This window comes from Brachyistius frenatus, unplaced genomic scaffold (genome assembly GCF_029030835.1).
Source record: "Brachyistius frenatus isolate BFR_SWC_R1_liver_20210118 unplaced genomic scaffold, ASM2903083v1 Contig_26, whole genome shotgun sequence".
Taxonomy (NCBI): Eukaryota; Metazoa; Chordata; class Actinopteri; family Embiotocidae; genus Brachyistius; species Brachyistius frenatus.
In genome coordinates, this window is record NW_027210625.1 from 2,262,043 (window position 1) to 2,282,727 (window position 20,685).

The 20,685-nt window shown below is 41.2% G+C and overlaps 1 protein-coding gene across 3 annotated transcripts in view; it reads right to left on the reverse strand.

The window, feature by feature from the left end:
* The window catches only part of LOC138620747 (receptor tyrosine-protein kinase erbB-4-like), a 216,708-nt gene that overhangs the window by 92,479 nt on the left and 103,544 nt on the right, over positions 1–20,685 (reverse strand). For all 3 annotated transcript variants that reach the window (XM_069698209.1, XM_069698210.1, XM_069698208.1), the window contains exon 2: positions 13,343–13,494. In XM_069698209.1, coding sequence (XP_069554310.1) covers positions 13,343–13,494 — 152 coding nt within the window. The remainder of the gene's footprint in view (positions 1–13,342; positions 13,495–20,685) is intronic.

Consider the following 20,685-nt stretch of genomic DNA (forward strand, 5'->3'; position numbering starts at 1 on the left):
GTGACAAAGCTAGTGCACGTCAGCCACAGGCTGGCTTCTGCTCGCTTGACAGTGGCTATGGAGGGAAAAAGTGATATATCCTATAGCACCAAGCTCCTCTATCTCATATTTAAGTTCCTCATTATTCATGGCCATCTCAGATTAGGACAGAGTTTCTGAGAGCTGACAGGGCCCACCAGGGATGGGGCCAATCTGCAGCATGGGGGGTCCGATGAGTCCAGGGAGAGGAGAAGCAAGGGAGAACTGAATGGCCTGCGAGGACCAATGTCAGCTCACTCTTCTGGTGAAGAAAAGGTGCTTAATGGCCCTTCGAAGTGATTGATGATTGGGTCCGGTGCAGAGGTAGGATGCAGCCATAGGAAGACAATACAAGACTCGGCTCGGATAATCAATTTATGTCAATTGGAAAGAAGACAGAATGCAGGAATTCCCGGTTTGGAAGGAGGTGAATGTATGGAAGCAAAATAACAGTTACAGTTAATGATTTTGTTAGGAAAGGCCAGTGAGGACATAAATCACACTTCCTCTCACACAGGCCACCGCCAGCTCACACACGTGTTAGTTTCATACGAGCGTGACCCATCGGACGCAGACAGTGGGTATAAGCCCTTCCGCTGGCCGACTAACTCAGTTGTCATTCAGGTCACTACGAGAAACGACTACAGGAACCTTCGAGCAGCAACCTAAACGCTCAGCCATTTCAATGCCAGAACTCGACTGGGATTAGTGACACCCAAGATGACTGTTATTGGTTTAAAGAAAGACAAACAAGAAAGTCAGAGTGTTTTTGCACTGTAGCAGAATGATATATGGGTGCAGTAACACCATTCTCCAGCACTGGTACTGCGTGGTGGAGATAAATCTGGCTATGCAAGACTACTATCACAGTAATCATCATTATTTTAGCACATAACTCTACTCATACGCTCTTTTGACTCGTATAATGCTTTGCACTAGTGGTGCAGGATCAATTATCTAAATAAGAAAAAAAAAAAAATCCAGATCCAACTTCCATCAACTTTATAGATTTTCATACCATAACACTGACAAAGTTAAATACTGAGATCAAAGAGACAACAATCTAATTCAAAGTCTTCCAAAGGAACTGAATGTCTTTGAAAACATTTAGTTTTTTAAGAGGAATAGTGTTGCTTGGCAAGAATTTACCTGACAACCAATGTACCTTTAAAAACACTCGCAAATACCATCAGAACTTCCCACCTATTTAGCAAGTATCCTTCACAGAGCGAGAGAGCCTGTTAAATGTGTATTCTTCTGTGCACAGAAAAAGGAGTGCAAAGATGTTTGTTTTCACCGCACTGAAGCGGAGAAACAATAATTCAAACTCAACTCTTTTCTTCTTAATGAAAAGCAAGCTAGAACTTGCAAAGTAGAATATATATTCAGGCCAGGTAACCAGGCAGCTGTGGGACTGATTATAACCATGTCAGATTTGATCTGTCTTGTCTCTTTATAAAGCATGTCTGCAAGCGTGTGTGTGTGTGTGTGTGTGTATTTGTCAGGGTATTTGTCAGCCATTTTGTCTCAGCGGATTTCAGTGGCATCATCAGCGCTGGTGGAGTATGCCACGTTTCAGGGCTAAACTACTTCATTACTCCGGTATCAAAGTGCCCTAATCGGAGATGGATGTCCTGATTTGCAGCAACACAAGGTGTGTGTTCATTTGTGTGTGTCCACGCGTGTCTGTTTGTGAATATGTGTGTGTATTCATGTTACAGGGGCTTCCATGCATGCATATGCCGACATGTTTTTACAGGGGGTAGGTTGGCAATATAAATCAATTTGACTATAAAATGAGACAAAGCATGCATGACAGATGCCAGTTATAACAGAACAATTCTCAGTCTAATGTATCATATATAGCTTTTCTTTCATTTGGTTTCTGCTCCCCAGCATGTGCATACATCTCAAGCAAACAGCAAGTGCAAACAAATGATTTAATTTCACTGTAGGGGGGGAAACTAATCTCTATGGCAGCTGAAGGTATTTTTATATTAATCATTCCTACATTCATATAAGCCCACATCTCCAAACACACGTCAGTGGTGTGTTTGGATACCAGGTGTATGACACATGCACCTGTACTCTGTATGAACTGCAGGGTGTGTGAGCAGCAGCATCAGTCACTCATGTTCCCCTGACATGTGGCCTGTCCGGATTGTGGGAAGTTCTTTGTTAGAAGCACGGCGACACTGAACACACTGCACTTAAACTCTGACAAATATTCAATCCACTTCTACTGAAGCCTATAAGACGGTCAAACTGAAGGTTGCTTTTCCTCTTTTCAGCATGATCTTGCACGCAAGTGTTCTCCTTTGTTAAACTTTGACTGAATCTGCATAGTCAGGCCCACAGAAACACTGGTGCATTGTGTTTGGAAGTTAAATTAACTCAGCTGACAGACTTCAAAATGTAGCATTGCTCTCACAGGCTGCTTACAATTTGTGCTGGCCCCACTGAATTTTGTTGAACAGAAGGATAGACTCTACCTTTACCCAACTTATCACTAACACCATGTTGCCTTATACAAATTATGGACATGACTTTTAGTTATTTCTTTCAATAAACTGGTGCCTGATAGCTACTGGTATGTTTGAGCTACAATTACTTACAGTTATTAGGGAATAAAGGATGTTATTTTATCACACTGCTTGCAGTCTTTGTGCTTAGCTAAGTTGGCCAGCTGCTGGAGGTAATGTCATAGCAAAAGTACTAATAGTCTTTCAATAAGAAAATGAACAGACCCGATTTCCAAAATGAACTATTCCTTTAAACAGGAGAAGGTGACCGAACCTCTCCTCTACAGCTGAGGGCTGGCTAAAGTGGCTTATCAGACTTGGCTCCATGTCTGACACCTTTATTACTGAGGAAGTGCTGATTAGCCTCAGAGCTTGTCAGATTGTTCATCGCTTCACAGAAACTTCAGAGTCAATAAAGTAGTTAAATATACTGCTAATTGTTATCTGCGGCCACTCCTTCAGGTCGTGTTCCCACCTCCCTTGGTAGCAGAAGGAAGATGTGATTACATCATCTCATTTAAACTGTGACACACTGAAGCACATCATTTATTTCCACCCAAATCTCAAAGTAAAGGAAAAACACTTGTCCCATGTGGCTAACGCTGTGGTTCAGCTAAAGGAATACTTTCGTTCTTTTCAACATGTGGTCAGTGCCACGTGATTTGGTTGCGATTCAAGGTGGTTCAGTAGCTCGAATAGGGAGCAACAATCTGTCAATAATAATAATAATAATATCTGTACAAAAAACATTTTTAACTTTGTAATGAAACAAGAGAGGCACACTTTTCAGACCTTAGTACAAAATAAGTTCCTGGCAAGTGGAGCAGAATGGAAATGCCTGAAACAAGTTCTTCAATAACTCCTAAGGCATAAATTGAGGAGTATAAGAGAGCAGTGTTCACTGCGTGCCTAAATATCTCAAGAAAATGTCCAAAACACTTGGTAATAATAAACAGGATGGACATGACACTGGCTCTAATTAAACTGCAGTCATTTCTGGACAGTGTGAGAGCATCTAAGAGAGAAGGAGGCTGAATAAACTGCTTTTGTGTTGTCATTTACATCACATGGTTTTGCTGAGCTGGCATAATTACCTGTACGCTCCAATTAGGTGGTGTTACCGTGTTCTGTGGAAACAACTTCTACCACGTTCACAATTTTGTTTTTGCGTCGCTAATCCGTAATGAGGTGCAGCTAAGATTGATGGGAAATATTGAACAAACTGAAAAGTCTCCCTGACTGTGGTACTAGATGAAATGTCAGGGGATTACCAGATTTATGAAAACTCATTCTAAGAGGGCAATAAATGTGTGCACCAAATTGTTGTCTAGTTGTCAAGATATTTAACTGAAATGTGAAAATGTCAACATTAAGGTGATGAAAACAAATCAGGGGATCGTTATTAATATTCATTGCCTGGCGAGCATGAACTCCAGTACACATTACATGGCGATCTAGCCGCTCATGGTAGACTGACTGATACTACTCGCATGTTTAGAAACAATGAAAATCTCCTTAAGTAATCGAAATATACAAGGATGGATGGACTCCAAAATACAGAATTCAAGACACTTATTCAAGTCATCTTTGACATAAAACTTGCATTTTTTTAATATCTATAATCAACTTCTTTGTACTTTCTACATAACAAAAGTGTCAAAGACCTGATCTGATTGGCTGCTGTCAGACGAGCCGGGACGAGTTAAACTGTGGCCAGTGGCCACAACTCACAAGCTACTTTTAAGTCAAGTTTTCTTTGCTCGACACAAAACTATGAACGAGTGACTGTTGATCAAGGCTGAATGTGAATAAAATGCGAGTGACTTGGCAGTGAAAGTGGTTAATGATTCATATTGATACCAGCTGTGACACCACAGAATAAAGAGGAGAAAACAGTAAATAATGGCAACAAAAATACAGTCGGACCATAGAAATTTTATTTTCACAGTCCAAAAATGGCAGTCTGTCATAAAGGAGCTGCCACATTTTCTTGATAATCTCACAGCCCCCAAAAATGGTCTTGTTTGGACACTAAACTTGGATAATGTGTTTTTGTACTGTTTCACAATTTCAATTTAATACATCGTGTGAGCAGTGACACAATTCAGTACAAAACTGCAGCCAACTAACTTATATATATAAATAAACAGTGCTCTTTGTAAGGCCTCACAGCACCAGGAGTGAGACTGAACATCTCAATAATTTCCAGACGAATGCAAACAGACTCATTATTAATTTACTAAACCATAAAGACAGGCACATAAAGACACCACAAGTCACATAAGGCACACATATCTGTACTACACACAGACACACTAAGATGCATGCTCACACTCACACATACACTGTGTAAATGTCACCGAAGAACGCAATCTGTTCCTTCCGCTCACCATAATAGCAGCAGCATGACGCCGGGCGAATTTTCCCAAAGCCAACTAAGACGGGAAGATATTAAAAAGGCATTGGGAAATAATTTACACACACACACACACACACACACACACACACACACACACACACACACACACACACACACACACACACACACACACACACACACACACACACACACACACACACACACACACAAACACAAACATAAATTAATCCATGGCTGCGTTGTTTTTAATATCTGCAAAAAGGGCCAGAGGGAAAGGCAGGGTGCTTTCAAGGATGGGATCTGTGCGACAGACTTATGCTTCACTGCACTGAGGGAAACTCTAAACCCCAACAAAAACGTTTCATCAAGTTTTATAAGAATGAAAGAGAGGACAATTATAGCAGACTGGTATTAAGGTACATCATGCTGGGTCTGTCCCAGTGCCCACATTTGGGATTCTTAGTGCTTAAGCGGATGTTTAAGCGCCACCTGATATGAAGGAAAAAGTGTAAAAAATGCCAACAGCCTGCAGATATAACCCACACTTGATGCACACTTATCGTACCAGCGCTGAGGGGTGGTATTTAGACCAAAGTGCATCCCGTAATTTATCACAGTCTGCTGCAGTCCAGCTGGAGGTAGTCGTAAGCCTATAAGCTGGTTTCTACAAACATGATTAAGTTAAAATAATCGGTTTCATGACATGTTCATGCAGTAATGAAATACAATGAAAGATAAAACCTATTTAAACTTCTTCTAAATATATTAACTGGGAGAATCTCCCAAAACGGAATACAAAATTAGATGATAATAAACTGCAGTGATGATCTTTATCTAATTTTTAGATTATTCTGCTGATAATGATGTAGGTGCTCTTAATAAAATCATCCCCAAAAATGCTCCGCTTTGCTCTCTAACTTCCTCTGCAAATGTGCTTTTCTTTTCTCAATGCCTTTTTTCCCCGCATCTTTGCATCTTGAGCCACCATCAATACCCAAAGAAAAATTTAAATATGAAACTATCAAACATGCAGTGTTTTGCATGCTCATAATGTGGGACTTCATACGCAAACACAATACCAACATCAACAATGGAACTCCACAGAATTGAAGAAAGTTCTGTTTTGTACACTCTGTGGAATATGCAATTGCAAAAATCATATAAATCACTGCGAGTCACGAAATCTTTAGGAAATGTCATAAAAATGCAATAAGCATGCATAATATATCCTGCGGCAATGACGCACTGCCTTCAAACAGTCAAATGATCTCAGAGCTTGGTTACACTAGCGCTGCCAAGCACAGCCAGACACAGAATTATTCAGTCTGGTGGAATGTTCTCGTAATGTAACAATTCATATGTTCACAGCCGAGATCTGAGAACCTCAGAAGTTCATGGGAAGCTGTGGGAGACAAGACTGGGACGAGAAACTCCATTATTTATTTGTGTTTTGCAGCGAGGCGTTGTTTCCTGACCTCACTTCACTCTTCCTTCAACAAGTATGAGATTGTTGTTAGTACCATTTATCTTTCCAAACTTTCCAGGTGACGCAAGAATAAAACTATACATTTTTTGGGCTTCTTCCCAAAATAAAATTTACAACACTGTGATTTACCTTCTTCTGGTGGTAACCCGTCCTGTAAATATCTATTTTTTCAAATCAAATAATGCAACTACCGTTACTGAAATTCAAGTGGGCTCATTACACATTACTTTTGCATGAACATAGTATTGGACAACTACAGACTAAATGCAGCCTATTCCTCCAATTTCCCTTGCAGTCGTCCCACAGAGTAAAATAAACTATTTATAAAAAAAAAAAGCATGAATCTAAAAGTAAAATACATATATACAAGTTTTTCTTTGTTACCACATGAGAGCACCAAGTGCCTTGTTATCTCATGCAGTCAGCGGTGGGAGTAAATAAGCCCTTTAAAGTGATAAAACAGCCGTATTTTAATGGTAGTTGTGTGCTGATCCTCTCAGTATTGATCATCCCGAGATTTAAAGTAAAATCTAACTGGAATACGTTACTCTCTTTGACATGCGGTTTGTCATTGAAAGCCACGTGTCTGCAGGATAATTTCAGGACAAGAGTCTGTAAAAATAGTGCTCACAAATAAAACTGTTTGCACCTGGTAATAAGGTAGTACACCTGTAAGTGAGGAGGCATGCCACTTTGTTTGTCACTTGGTGAGTCAGAGAGAGAGAGGGGGGTAATGAACAGAGCTGGTTGTAGAGGAGTTTTATCCATTCCTCTCGGCCCCATGCATCTGCCACCATAATTTGCGATAATGACGGCATCCCGGCAGGGCCACTCTGCGCAGAGTGATTTGGAATTGATTTAGTGCATTAATTACGCTCCTGTTACGCCAGTGTCATGGACAATATTTTACAATTTGATAAGCAAAAGACGCGCCGTGGGATCATTTTGATGAATTGCGAGGGTTCGGCCGTGGCACGCTTTTATGGTCGTACCTTTTAATTTAACGGTAATCACTTTCCCCCTCCATGCTGTGGAAAAGGCAAAGCTTTAATTTCACCTCTGAGACCTCTGCTCTGCACCATGTCCGCTTTGATCAGGCCCACAAAAAAGCTGGCATGCTGCCGACCACACACACACACACACACACATGAAGAGATGAATGGGACGATCGGATCCTGAATACTAGGCAGATTTTGTGCATGCATGTTTAATGTGCAGGCTTATGTTTCCTTAATATGTGCTGCATGAATATGTGTGCATCTGTTCTGTTTATATGGCCCCTCTGCAGTGTAGAGCTGTTGTTTAACTCTCCAGTGCTGTAGGCTAGACAACCAGGAGCCCAGTAATGAGCAGGAGCAGTGTCTCAGTCGTACCACCTACCAAGCTCCCCCTCGGGGCAGAAGACACCCCAACTTCCAAACTAAGGAGCTGCAACTCCCACAGGAGTCACTTCCAAATGTGGTGACCCCCGACTCTCCTTTGGCTTTTTTATCTTTACACTTTTCTAAAAACTTGCCAACTATATAATGTAAACAAAATGAATGCGCTGTATATGTTAACCTTGTTATGCAGCCACTGTTCTGCCTGCGTGATGCCAACTTTTTGTGCTGCAGAACTTTTCACAAACTGATGTATGAAAAAGTGACTGTATAATACATGTGTCGACATCTGATAGAATTTTTAAAAAGCATGCCTTGTATATCTATATATGGTTTATCACGATGCTGGGTATCAAAAAGCCATGCTATGCCATGCTTAAGATGAAGGATGTCTGCCCACAAATAGCTTGTGAGTGATTAACTTGGGCAGATGCAGTACCGACACAGTTAAATATGTTTTTCTCTCATAGATGTTTTTCTTCGTTGTCTCTTCAGTTTTCTGCTGCATATACATACTGCAGATCCCCACAGTAAACATCAGGTAATTTGAAAAGTTATGCACATCACAACATCAGTGTTTGAACCCCGTTGAACATAAAAGAGATCAAGGCATGCACCTCTCTGCTCAAGTAAAACAGAAACAAAGCAGAAATGATAAGTTGATCCAGTCTCAGCAGCACTTCACATGAAAGAGAGGGATTCTTGCTGCTGTAGCATTAATGCTAACACAAGCTTGTATTCATCTGCATGTGGCAATCAAAGAGTTAGAAAGGCGGAGAATGACAGAGCTGTCTGTGTTCAGCTGTCAAGCTTCAAGATGTTTTTGATTTGTTTGCTTTTTGTCCCTTTGTACATGTTTAAAAAAGGGTGCAGGAATAAAGACACACATGCATGTGTCATAGCTCGGAAGAGGGGTAATAAAATCAAATTTAGGGAAAAAAATATTTTATGGTTATCCTAATAAGTATCATTTGTTGGTATGAATACATTTTTTTTTGAATTTCTGTGACAAATTTATCTTCTTAACAAAGAACACTTGTGAAGAAATCCCTAATCTCCAGAATTTCCTGAAACATGGGAATCATACAAACAGAGAAAATCACATCCGTCAGTAGTTGATTTTTTTTCTGAGCTCCCACACTTTACTTCTGTTTAACTAATTACTCAGCTGCAGGAAGCAGCTACACTGTGGTAAGATAGTGGGGAAAAAAAAATTAAACAAAGACTAAAATCTTATATTTTTCTTCTCTCGGATTTAGACGTTTCCATTACCTTACAATTACCGAGCTACAAGATACATTATGGTAACGCCACGGTGATCTGGAAGGGTGCTGGCTGGCACGAGCAGGGTGCTAATTTTCCCAGCCTTAAGAGCTGTAATTATGCAAACGCTGCTGGGTGCCCGCGAGGCGCTAACAACCTCCCGTTCCAGGCGATAGTCCCAACCTTTTATGAGCTCCTCAGCTGGTTCAGAGGCTAATGAAACTGGACAACCCGCCTGGCTAGCACGGCCCTCTCCAACCGTTGCTCGGGCTGATGGTGTCGTTACGTGGTGAAGAGGCCCTACGGCAGCCATTCTGCCACAATAGAGTGCCGAAACAGGGAGCGAGAGAGAGGAGCACTTGACCTCCTCACTGGACCTTTCCTCTACCTCGCTCTGTCTCTCCATGTAAATAACATCTCTTACTTTGAGGGCAGAGCTCTCTTCTGAGTCTCATCCTTAAAGCCCGCAGCACACAGTCCGGGCCAAAAGACACACAGCTTCAGCTTCGGATTCAGAAGTTATCACAATGCACCCATATGTGATTGTAGTGATCGATCATCTGCCACCATAACAGTCATCACTCCTCTGAAAAGAGTCTGGCTGCAGGAATTTCCTCTGTTTTACAACGTATCTGTGCTTTTTACATCTCATTCTAATGTTTAATGTCATCCTCTTCATCCTGTCTTGAGTGTTTTATGATGCCTTTTGTAAAGCAATTTGAAATGTTTGAAGTGATTTATACACTGTACATGTATATGAAACGGGAAAGGGCCATTTCACAAATCGGTAACATATAAATCTCTAAATTATTATCTGCTGTAATGTGTAGATCTTTTCCCTAATTGTAACTAAAGAGCCCAAAGCATGAAAAATGTTCCCCGATCAAAAGTACACAGAAGTAAATGTCCGTACAGTACATCACCAGGAACCGGATGAATGGTAAACATCGTTGAAGGGCAGACTCGGTGAAACAAGTGTGATAGAGTGCAGTCTGAATTATTGCCTCACAGTAAATTAATGGCGTAGAGGTCCACTCTCAGACACAGAGAAGAGCGATCAAATGAGTTCTGAATAATGACATGCATAGAGGCAGGAATCTCTGATTAATACACTGATCTCAGCAAGGACATGAAAGAAGAAGAAGATACAAAAAAATGCACCGGAGCTGACAAGATCATAATGCAAAAAATAGCAAGGATGAAAGTTCATCATAAAAAATGATTATCAACGCTTCGAGCTAAGCGGCCTTTCCTCCCTATAAGTATCTTGCAACCTCATTTTGACTCAAGACCTGTCCAACATTCCTGCAAATCTAACATCTGGACTGCATGCTAACACAGAGCACAGACATATATACAATAGTTTACGGAGCATATGAGGCAGCTCACAAATTTTTGAGGGTGTATCCTTCGAGAATAGCTGAGCTGCAGAAACTGAGGTGCTTTCATTTGCAGCTGAAATACAGCCCAAGGAAAATGGGAAGCCTTTGGTGCGAGAGGTCTCTTTTCTCTCCTGTCTCATTCCTTTTTATTTTCTTCTCTCCTCTGTTTCCCGACTGCGCTGAACTGAAGTCGCGGAGCTACGTGACCATCCTTTAAAAAAAAGAGAAAGTTTGGAAATGAGTGCTGGTTTAAAAAGCTGTATCTCTCATTTCTCTCCGTCTCTCCTGGCTGGTGTTTGCCAGAGATAAGCTCAGTAAAGAGTGTCTCTGTCTGCATGTCGACATAGAGTATACACCTCAGTGACCGTGTCATTCATCTCTCTTTATTGCTGAAGTCTCTTTGTGTGTAAAAGTATGTGCGTTTGTATCCGTAACTTGTGATAGATTCAGTCCTCTTGAGAGGACTTTGAGACTTTAAACACACTCAAAGACGCACGTACTTCGCTGTATGTCACTCTGTGGCTCCACAGGCGGACATCCCCCGTCCCTCCGCTCTCAGCTGCAGCCCTGGCATCATGCCCTGTGTTTTGCAGCACGAGCCGCCAGATTGATCCGGCTTTAATGAAGAGTCCTTCAGCCTAGGTGACATCATTAGCTGGTTGTGAGCCACTGCGGGCCACTGCGGGCCACTTGGAGCGGCTCCACGCCTCACTTCTGGGAAAATGGGTCATTCTGAGTGACAGACAGGCAGCGTCCAGGGGAGCTGGCCAGCAAACTAGACAGAGGGGGGTGTGCCAAGCGGTAGCACGGTGATGCCCTTCAGACGCCTGTGCAAAAAAATATTATCCTCCAACCTAAAGTACTTCTGAGGAGTCCACTGAAAGGAGACAAAGGATTGAGCAACCTCAGAGAGACTGAACTTGAGGAGGCTTTAGGCCAAATCTTCCATCGAATTGTCACCATCTCACCAGGCAAAAACCACCATGCCTTCCTGTGTATCCCTGAACTCCCTCCCTCCCTCCACATCTGTGCCCTGTCGCCCCCTTCTCCCTGCTCTCTTAACATCCCTACAAACACACACAGATATATGCAGACACAGACACACACACCCCCGCGGCACGGTAGTTGAACATTGTAATTTCAGCACAGCAGCTGTTTTTGCCTGCCATAAAAGTGACATCCCTCTAGCTCTTCTCTCGCACTGTCACCAAATGTCTCCCTCCCTCCATACGATGTCCATTCATGTGTCCACATATAGACTGGATGTACCTTCTGAGCTGCTGTTTTTCCTTCTTAGCCATTTCCAGCTAGAATGTATATCTGTTGAGTTTGTATCTGTTGAAATGTGAGCAGCATATACGTGGAGATGGTATGTGCAGATGCCAATGCTGAACTTTGCATGAACCATGATGCACATATTGTAAGCATACAAAACTGCAGACTGGCAAACAAAAGGACAACAGAAAAGTGCAGAAACTCTCAGAGCTGTGCTGCAAACATGAAGCAGCCCGACGTTTCTGCCTTCAGTTAAACATTTTAAAGCCTTTAGTTCGGAGACAAACATGTTTCTAAGTTTAATCTGAAGTCTTGTTTTTTGCTTGACAATTGGATAAGTCAGTGCATAATTTCATTAGCACTGTAATTGTTAGATCGGGTCTCTCTGATTTCTCCTGACCAATAGGATGATTGCTACAGTGTTTCCATGGCAACCAAATAACTCCCAAACCCCCTCCCCCCCGCCGCTCAACATTCAGTTAACAATCCCCCAGATGCCTAATTGTTTCCCTAATGATGCTGGGCCTAATGGGACTGTTTATGCTGTTCATTTGATAGCTGTGGCCCAGTAATTAGACTACACCTCACTCCATTACACAGCAGGGGCCACAGACCAGGCCTGGTGGCTCCATACAGTATATGCCCATGCAAAAGGGAATAAGTGAATTTTAAAACACAGCCCTAAAAATGCACAAACACAAACACACACACACACACACACACACACACACACACACACACACACACACACACACACACACACACACACACACACACACACACACACACACACACACACACACAGCTTTATACCCATGGGAGACGACATTGTTCGGCTGGAATGCCAATGGCACTTTACATTCAGAGTGCTGCTCATTTGCCTGCAGTCTCTCAGCTTCTCACAGTCATTTCTCCCATTGTAAATCTTACCCGTGTCTCTTATCATTAGCTTCATTGTACTGTATGGTGTTGTATTATCCTGGCAAAGGGCTTCAATCAATATCCACGAGTTCTCTTGAAGTGAATAAGATGCTTAACTTGTAAGGCCCCCACACCCCGACCTCCCCCCACACCCCAGATAACATATTCAGCTAAATCTGCTGCCTTGAATGCAAATGTCAAGTTGAGCAACTGTTGTCTCTGAAAGGAATTATACAACTTATGAGAGTTTGGTAAATTGGTAACCGTATTAGATAAACTGTATGCGACAAGACACCCTCTACAGGTAACTGTTAGTTTGTACTATTATTCAAAAGACAGCAGAATTGGTAGGATACAGTTAACCTATTCAATTACTTTCAGAATTGCAGGTGCCTGTGCAAATAGTATGCAGTATTCAGGAACTGGAATATGAGTATTTACCAATATTTATATCTGCATGGATTTAAACCTTTTTACATATCCAACATGTTGAAATATTCTAGATTTTAGCATTTGTGTCTCTGTCCATGGTGCTGAAACATTCAAATCTAATTCATACTGTCTGCGGTGCTGAAACCTTCACCCTCAGTTTTTCTGTCCATCTCTATCCGTGGTCCTGAAACCCAGTCGATGTCATTTGCAAACACAGTCCATCACAGTATGATGCTGTGAAAACCTACTGAGAAAACAAACCACACATAGTTCCACATTCATACCTTGAGAAAGGAGAGGTTGCGATTCCGGTCGATGCTGGTGATCTCCAAATTCCCCATGACGACTTCACAGTTCTCGTAGAGCTTCTTCAGGGTGCGGTACTGCTGGTCCAGGTCAGACAGGGTGCTCAACTTGTTCTCTGTACCGGGGCAAACTAGACACAGAGACAGAAAGTGTGTCACTTTAGAGACAGTTTGTCTTGTGGAGCGAGTTAGTTAGTGCAATTACTTTTAGAATGAGGAAATTTAATGCAAGGAACATACTTGGCCAAAATCATAATAAAAAAGCAGAATTAATGTTTTCAGTCATTGATATACATTGTTTCATCAAGTTAAAATGCCACCAAGCTCGTTAACTTGCTCACATACAGCAGGCTACTATACGGTGGCTGCTTAATACTTAATGGTCACCACCCAGCTAACCCAGATAAGTTAAACTGCATTATATTTTAGAAATAAAATGGATGGAAAATGTACATTTTCGCATGAGTTTTCACTGGACTCTTCAACTGCACTTACTGAAAATTAACTACAACACCAAATGAATGGTTCACTGGCTGCTGTAAAGCACAGATGCTGAATTTTTTTTAATTTTTTTTTTTAGAATGGATAAGATAATGAATGGACAATGAGAGACAGACCAAGAAACATTCAGGATTGGAGATTTTGGGACTAAAACGGTCCTTTTTGAAAGAAAGAAAGAAAGAAAGAAAGAAAGAAGGGAGGATTGAAGGACGGAGAGAACAGTGGGAGGGAAGCGAGCATCTGCAGATTACGTAAATTACTCAAAAGGGAACAGCAGACGTGACCCTCGACAATGAGGGAGCTGCGAGAGTCGAGACTCGGTGAGGGACAAGTGAGGTTAGAGGGGTGGATATCATTTCTCTGAGGCAGTGACCTACAGTCTGGGTCTGGCAACGGCACACCGTTTAATCAAAGATATTCAAATTGCATTGGTTGACCTTTCCAGAGGGTTTCACTTGGAGACTTTACTCGGCTGACGAGATTACAAGACTTTGAAGATACTATAACTAGACACGGCTCTGTTGGTGTGTGGGAATGCCAGGCAATTAGAAGATGGTGGAGTTTTCAGATGGTTTTAGCCACATGCACAAAAACAGCCATGAAAGCGCGCACACACATAAACCTGCTCACAGCTTTCAACACCCTCTGCAAAGATTCATTTTCCTAATCCAGGCACAGAAACCTACAAATACAGTCAATTTATATTGATAGTATATACTTTTCTTGTTAGATCAACCATTATAAAAAGCAGGAAATGACACAAGGTGCTAATACGATTCTACAAATGGGGAAATCTGGTAGAACAAGGCATTGGATACGTGTTATCCTGCCTTAAAAGGTGCTGTTAAAATTCTGCTAGGCTAAAAGATGTTTTTGTTTTTTTAAATAATGTCTTGTAAACTCAAAATAACAACAATTCAACTGCTCTTCAACTCTTATTCTGCAGTGCTAATGATAAATGCATGACAACTGACTAATGCAGAGGCTACCACTGTAATTAGTTCCTCCCATTTCCACCCATCAAACCCCCTTTCCATCTCTGCCAGCCTTTCCACCAGTCAGTCAGCAGCCTCAGTCCTGAGACCATCTGCTCCATTCAGCTGGCACCACCGCCACGTTACCACAGGCACGACTGGAGGTTTGTGTGTTGGTGTGTGTGGGCACCGTAATGGAGTTTGGCTCAATGTAATTAAATTGCTCATTAAAGTTTGTCAGCGGTTCAACTTTGGATAGGTCCCACTTTTGAAGTTAAATATTATTTTTTTCTAGCGACTGCAAATGTTGCCTGGTTTCGTGTGCAAATGCAACGAGGGAGCATCCTTTTTCCACTGCTTCATATTTATCTACTTTCACAGCTTAAATATTTCTGTGACCTCATTCAAATAAATGAATCCAAATTTCTGCTGAATTCAAACTAGATTGGCTGGCGTCACCATGAACAAAATGTTTGTCATGCCTTAACCAAGAATTTTAATTGTAAATTATATTTGAAAAAAAAAAAAAAGCCTGTTCAACGGACTGCAGCATATATTCTATTAAATTGCATCTCCAAAGTTGAAGCACAAAACACCACAGACACTGTTTGGAAATGAGTATAATGTATTAAAAAATGACAGATTCTAGTCACGTTTAACGATTTTAAATGCTCTGAATAAAGAAGTCATGGACATTTTAAGGTCTGAAATTTGTGCGCGACAACTATTTTGGTTCCATTTTGAGAATTGTTGGGTTTCAATGACTTTAAATGCCTTTTATAATGTTGCCGTTTTTGTTATTATCTGCTTCAGATATACTGATCTGATGGAAACTTGGAATAAATTAATGTGGCTACAATTAGTCAGGAAAGCAATTAGTGAGGAAAAGATCAATCAACAACTGTGGCTCCAGGTTTTTTTCTGTTTGCAAACTGAATAGCTTTGAATGTCAGGCTGTTGGTTGTGCGAAAGAATACTAATGTTACTTTGGGAAATTGTAATGGACCTTTTTTTTTTTTTTTTTACTAATAGAAAAAGACTAACTAAATTAAGTACGACAATGAGATCAATTTATTAAAAAAAATTGTATCTAAAGAGATTGTTGCAGTTACGTAAAGGTCAAATAAACATGAGTAAAACTGTTAATGTAGCTTCCTCTGTTCTGATAGTAGTTGTGGGAGCACGTAAGATGATTGGTGTCCATAAGAAGTAAGTGAGAATCACCCATCTGTATTTCACGTTTTGCCGTGTCCTGAAAGTACAACTGCTTGAATTTTTTCATAAGCCAAAGTTCATATTTTTACACCCAACTACAACAATATCAGAAAGAGAGAACGCAAAAAACAAAGGGCTCCTGCATAGTTGACCTGGTCCCTGTACTGAACAACATTGAGAGCTCATAAACTCCATATTGCTTTATGGATCGTTTGCTCTGCAAAGACGAGTGCACTTCCTCTCCTCAGCCATCCTCCATATTGCTGTGGGTGCAGGCTGTACGGGACCGAATGTTAGTGAGGGGACCTGAACTATAGTGATGAATGAGATTTGCTGACCACATACACACACACACACACACACACACACACACACACACACACACACACACACACACACACACACACACACACACACACACGAGTTATTAGATGAAATGATTTAGAAGCGGCTACAAACTCGAAGGAAGTCGCCGCGAGGATCTAAAATTGATCCGATCGATAAGTGTGTGTGTGCGAGAGGATTTTTTTTCAATGTGTGGAGATGAAAGGTTCGCGGTGTCTGTAATAATCTGTTATTGAAACCTACTCGCAGGTGTGTGTGTGCGGGTTTATTATGCCTGTGTGTGGTGAGAAAAGATCAGAGGGGAGAGGTGAAAAGTGAGGGGAAAACAACTTTCAAAAGCCAATATCAGCCAACAGCATGCACACACACACACGCACACGCACACACACACACACACACACACACACACACACACACACACACACACACACACACACACACACACACACACACACACACACACACACACACACGCACACGCACACGCATGCGCACACACAGACAAAGAGAGAAGTGGCTCTTATTCGGTGTGAGTAAGCAAGGTATAGCCAAGCAAAGAAATAGAATTGAAAGTAAGCGAGGGATGGACAGAGAAAAAAAAGAGACACAATCTTGTGTTTGTGAGAGTGGGAATGACGTCCCGAAGCATTAGCATTCATATCGACACGCTCTACTGTAAATGCTCTTTTCTCTCAGCTCATTTCGAAAGTGTCGAGATCCATCTGCTCGACCTCTTTCTCGCTCTCTTTTCCTAATTTCGTTTTCGCTGCCCTTAGCCATCCATTTCTCTGTCTCTGCCCTCTCTCTCTCTTTTTTTTTTACAGGATCAGCGGCGGACAATGTAAGTATTGAGCTGTTGCCTTTTCCCCGTTAATGCATCGGGTGACACGAGGCCGTGTCCACTTGACGGTTCAGGTGTGTGTGTCTGTCTCGGTGTCTGTGTTTGCCGGAGAAGCTGATACCTGCCAGTCAGGATCTTGCATATAAGAAATCAGTTCTTCCACTTATTTAAAAGGGAAATTATTCCTCCTATTTTCATTCAGCAGGACAGCTTGTCATGCAGCGCGGCTTACATACTATCCATCTAATCTGCCACAGCTCTTTTTGATATAAGATAATATGAGCTTCAAAGTAAGCTGTGCAAAAGCGTAAGATGTTTTTTTTTTTTTTTTTTTTTAAATCAACTTTTGCCTTAACCTGCCACGCCAGATGGTTTGTTTCACAGAGCATCTGAGAAGTCGGCCCTGAAAACTGTTTAGAAAAGAGAAGGCACTTCAAAAAAAATACTGGTGTCCATCTGCCTGTCACTGGTTAACTTCGACCAATCACATCATTGTGGTTTTCGTACAAATACTTGCATTTGTTGCACACCAAACCCACGCCTGCAGCTGCCCGTAGAGCATCATTGGATGCAGCTTGGTCAAAGCCAGCGGCAGTTCACAACTAGAAGCTTTAAGAGATGCATTATCGTGATCTCCAGCTGCTCTTCACGATAACCTTTATTCTCATTTTAATGGGCTGACCAATGCATTTATCAAAGGCAAGAGAAAAATGAGCAGAGAAATACCGGAAAAGAAAAGAAGAAACAGAAACAGTCGGAGAAGGACGTACAATGAATGAGAGGGAGGAACAGAAATAAACCGAGCCAGCAGAAATAAGAAAAACAATACAAACAAATTAAAGTGTGTGTTGGCAAGAGTATCACATAGTACAGTTATCATGCCTTCAGCAATAACGCAGTCTGCAATGACTCATTGCTTCACTAGAGTGTTTTCATTTACATTAATGATGCTTCTTTATTTATAACTAATCGATACAGAGATAACAAAAGGAAAGACCAACAATGGCATGGCAGCCTTTTACAACCAGTAGTGGTGGAGTGATTTTTCTTTTACATCCAGTTCAAATATAGATGTGTATTATATGTCTTTGTGTCTGTACATTTGAGTGCAACATTACATATTGTTCTGCTGGCGTTAACCTTGAAGTTGAAAACAAATGAACTTAATCTTCTTAGATTGAATTACAATTTAATCCTGTTTCATAGCATTATTTTGAGGGAGCCATTTTAGAGTTGTAGTGATCAACGTGGGACAGGTGCGAGCGGAGACGTGTGTCAGTGTAAAGGCATGTGTGCTCAGTGGTTCTAGCTGTTGAGCGCACTTCTGATCCGTCCGTGAAGTGAGAGACAAAGACAGACAGTTACCTCCTCGCCTATTATCACTGACATATTGAGCTGTGCTTTTTTTTTCTCACTTCATCTCTTCTTCTTTTCGCTTTTATTCTCTCTGCCTGCTGTTGTATCATGTTTCTGTCCTCCTGTTGCAGATTCAGACTTCGACTGTCTCATTCCTCTCCTCTCCTCTCCATCTCTTAAGCTTAGGTGGGCGATCTGAGTCCGTTGTGAGAATAGTGGACTCTGCCGCAACTAATAAAATGTATAATGTAGTGTGAAAATTACTGAAAACAGTTTTATTTATTTTCTGTAAATGCTCACATCACTTCAGATGTGGACAAAAAAATATCTGACACCTACTAACATTTTTAAAACCTTCAAAACAATCATGTCGACAAACAAATCTGACGACTTCATTCCTCCGTTTTTTTTCTTTCATTTGTGTTAGAACATTGAGATGAAGAATGGCGGTGGCAGAGGGTGCATCCTCTGGGTTTGGAGCTGTAATGGCTGACTGAGTGGGTGGCGAGGCAGCAGCAGGGGTCAGCAGACCGACAAGGACGTGACATAAGTAAAGCAGAGCAGGTTCAAAGTTCTGGCATGAGGTCGCGGCTCCGTTCGTTGGATAGTGGTGGACTTTCGGCTCAGAAACACTAAAGAAGCTGCTTCAGCTCAGCTAGGTGCCGTCACATTTGGACCAATCCACAAGGGAAAAACATCCATCAAAGTTCATCCTGAATCCCACAGACTTTCAAAATGTTATTTATCTGTGCTGGTTTTAGGTGTCTTTGTAAAAGTCCTTCCTGAAGTGGGATGTTTTTAATCGTGAAAAACAGAAGTCGTGGTCAATAGTGGCTTCCCAGGGGAGCCGCATGAAATTTTTAAGAAATTATGCTGCCTTATTCCTGCTATTTCAGGACTGATCAATAAATGTCAACATAAACAATTTCTCTCAAGTTAGAAAATCAATAACTATATTTTTAAAGCCTAAAAACTTTTTCCTGCACTCGTGTTCAGTCCTCAAGATGTAAAAATGATTTACAAAATCACATTTGCTGCTCCTCAGTCACCTTTGCAATCATTTCAAATTCATTGTTTAGAATTATTGATTAGCAGTTGAATGGTCTGCTCCACAGAAATAACAAAGGAGATTTATTAAATTAAGCACATTTCTCTTTAAAGTAAGAGAAGAGCTTTGATGACAAGCCAGGCATCAGATTAGAAAAAAATGTAAATCAACAAAGTCAGGGTTAAAAGGTGATTTGCATTATTGATTAATCTGTCTTTATAACCGAGTCTGATATTCTATTTAATACAGTTAAAAAGTATAAAAAGAAAGACATTAAAAAGTTCCCAAACCCCAGGGCACATTTTGTCAGATCAATCTAACTCAAAACATTTACAATTCAAAGTTGGAAACAGCAATTGTTTTCATTAATTAAACTGATTAATATTTTCTTGATGGATCAATCAGTTGTCTAAAGAATTGCAAAAATACAGAAAAAAAAAAAGTCATAAAATGTCTTGTTCTGGAGCTGGAATTATATGGATACTTTTAATTTCTTATTGATCCACTAATTGATTAGGTTGCATCTTAGATCAATTGGACACAAAATCTACATTTTGTTCCGTGTTCAGTCCTGATTGAAATATACAGTACATATTGAAATATATCATTTTCTGAGCTGTCAACATCAACTTTTTACTCTTGTAAGCAGTGTTTTGTTGCAAGAAATCATTTTAAGGGACATAAACCTGAGATGAAAACTATGAAGCTTGGTATTAGTTCAAACAAAACTGTCTGCACAACTGTATGTAGAGGGAAAGCACACAGACACAGCCTGGCAGACACACAAAAAAAACACGCACAAAAAGCACACAGTCTTGCCGTTATAGATTTGTTATAAAACTCCATCCAAGAGAAGCCACCATCCTTCCCATCATTGCAAACCGCTCAGACATCCCTCTCGTCAGCAGACACACTCCCACACAGCTGGCTTCAAACATCCCAGGAGCCCGCACCACATCAGAGGTGGACGGTTATTACCGGCCTGACCACAGGCCTTCATCCCCCTCATCACTGCTCCCACCATCATCACAACTACCACCAC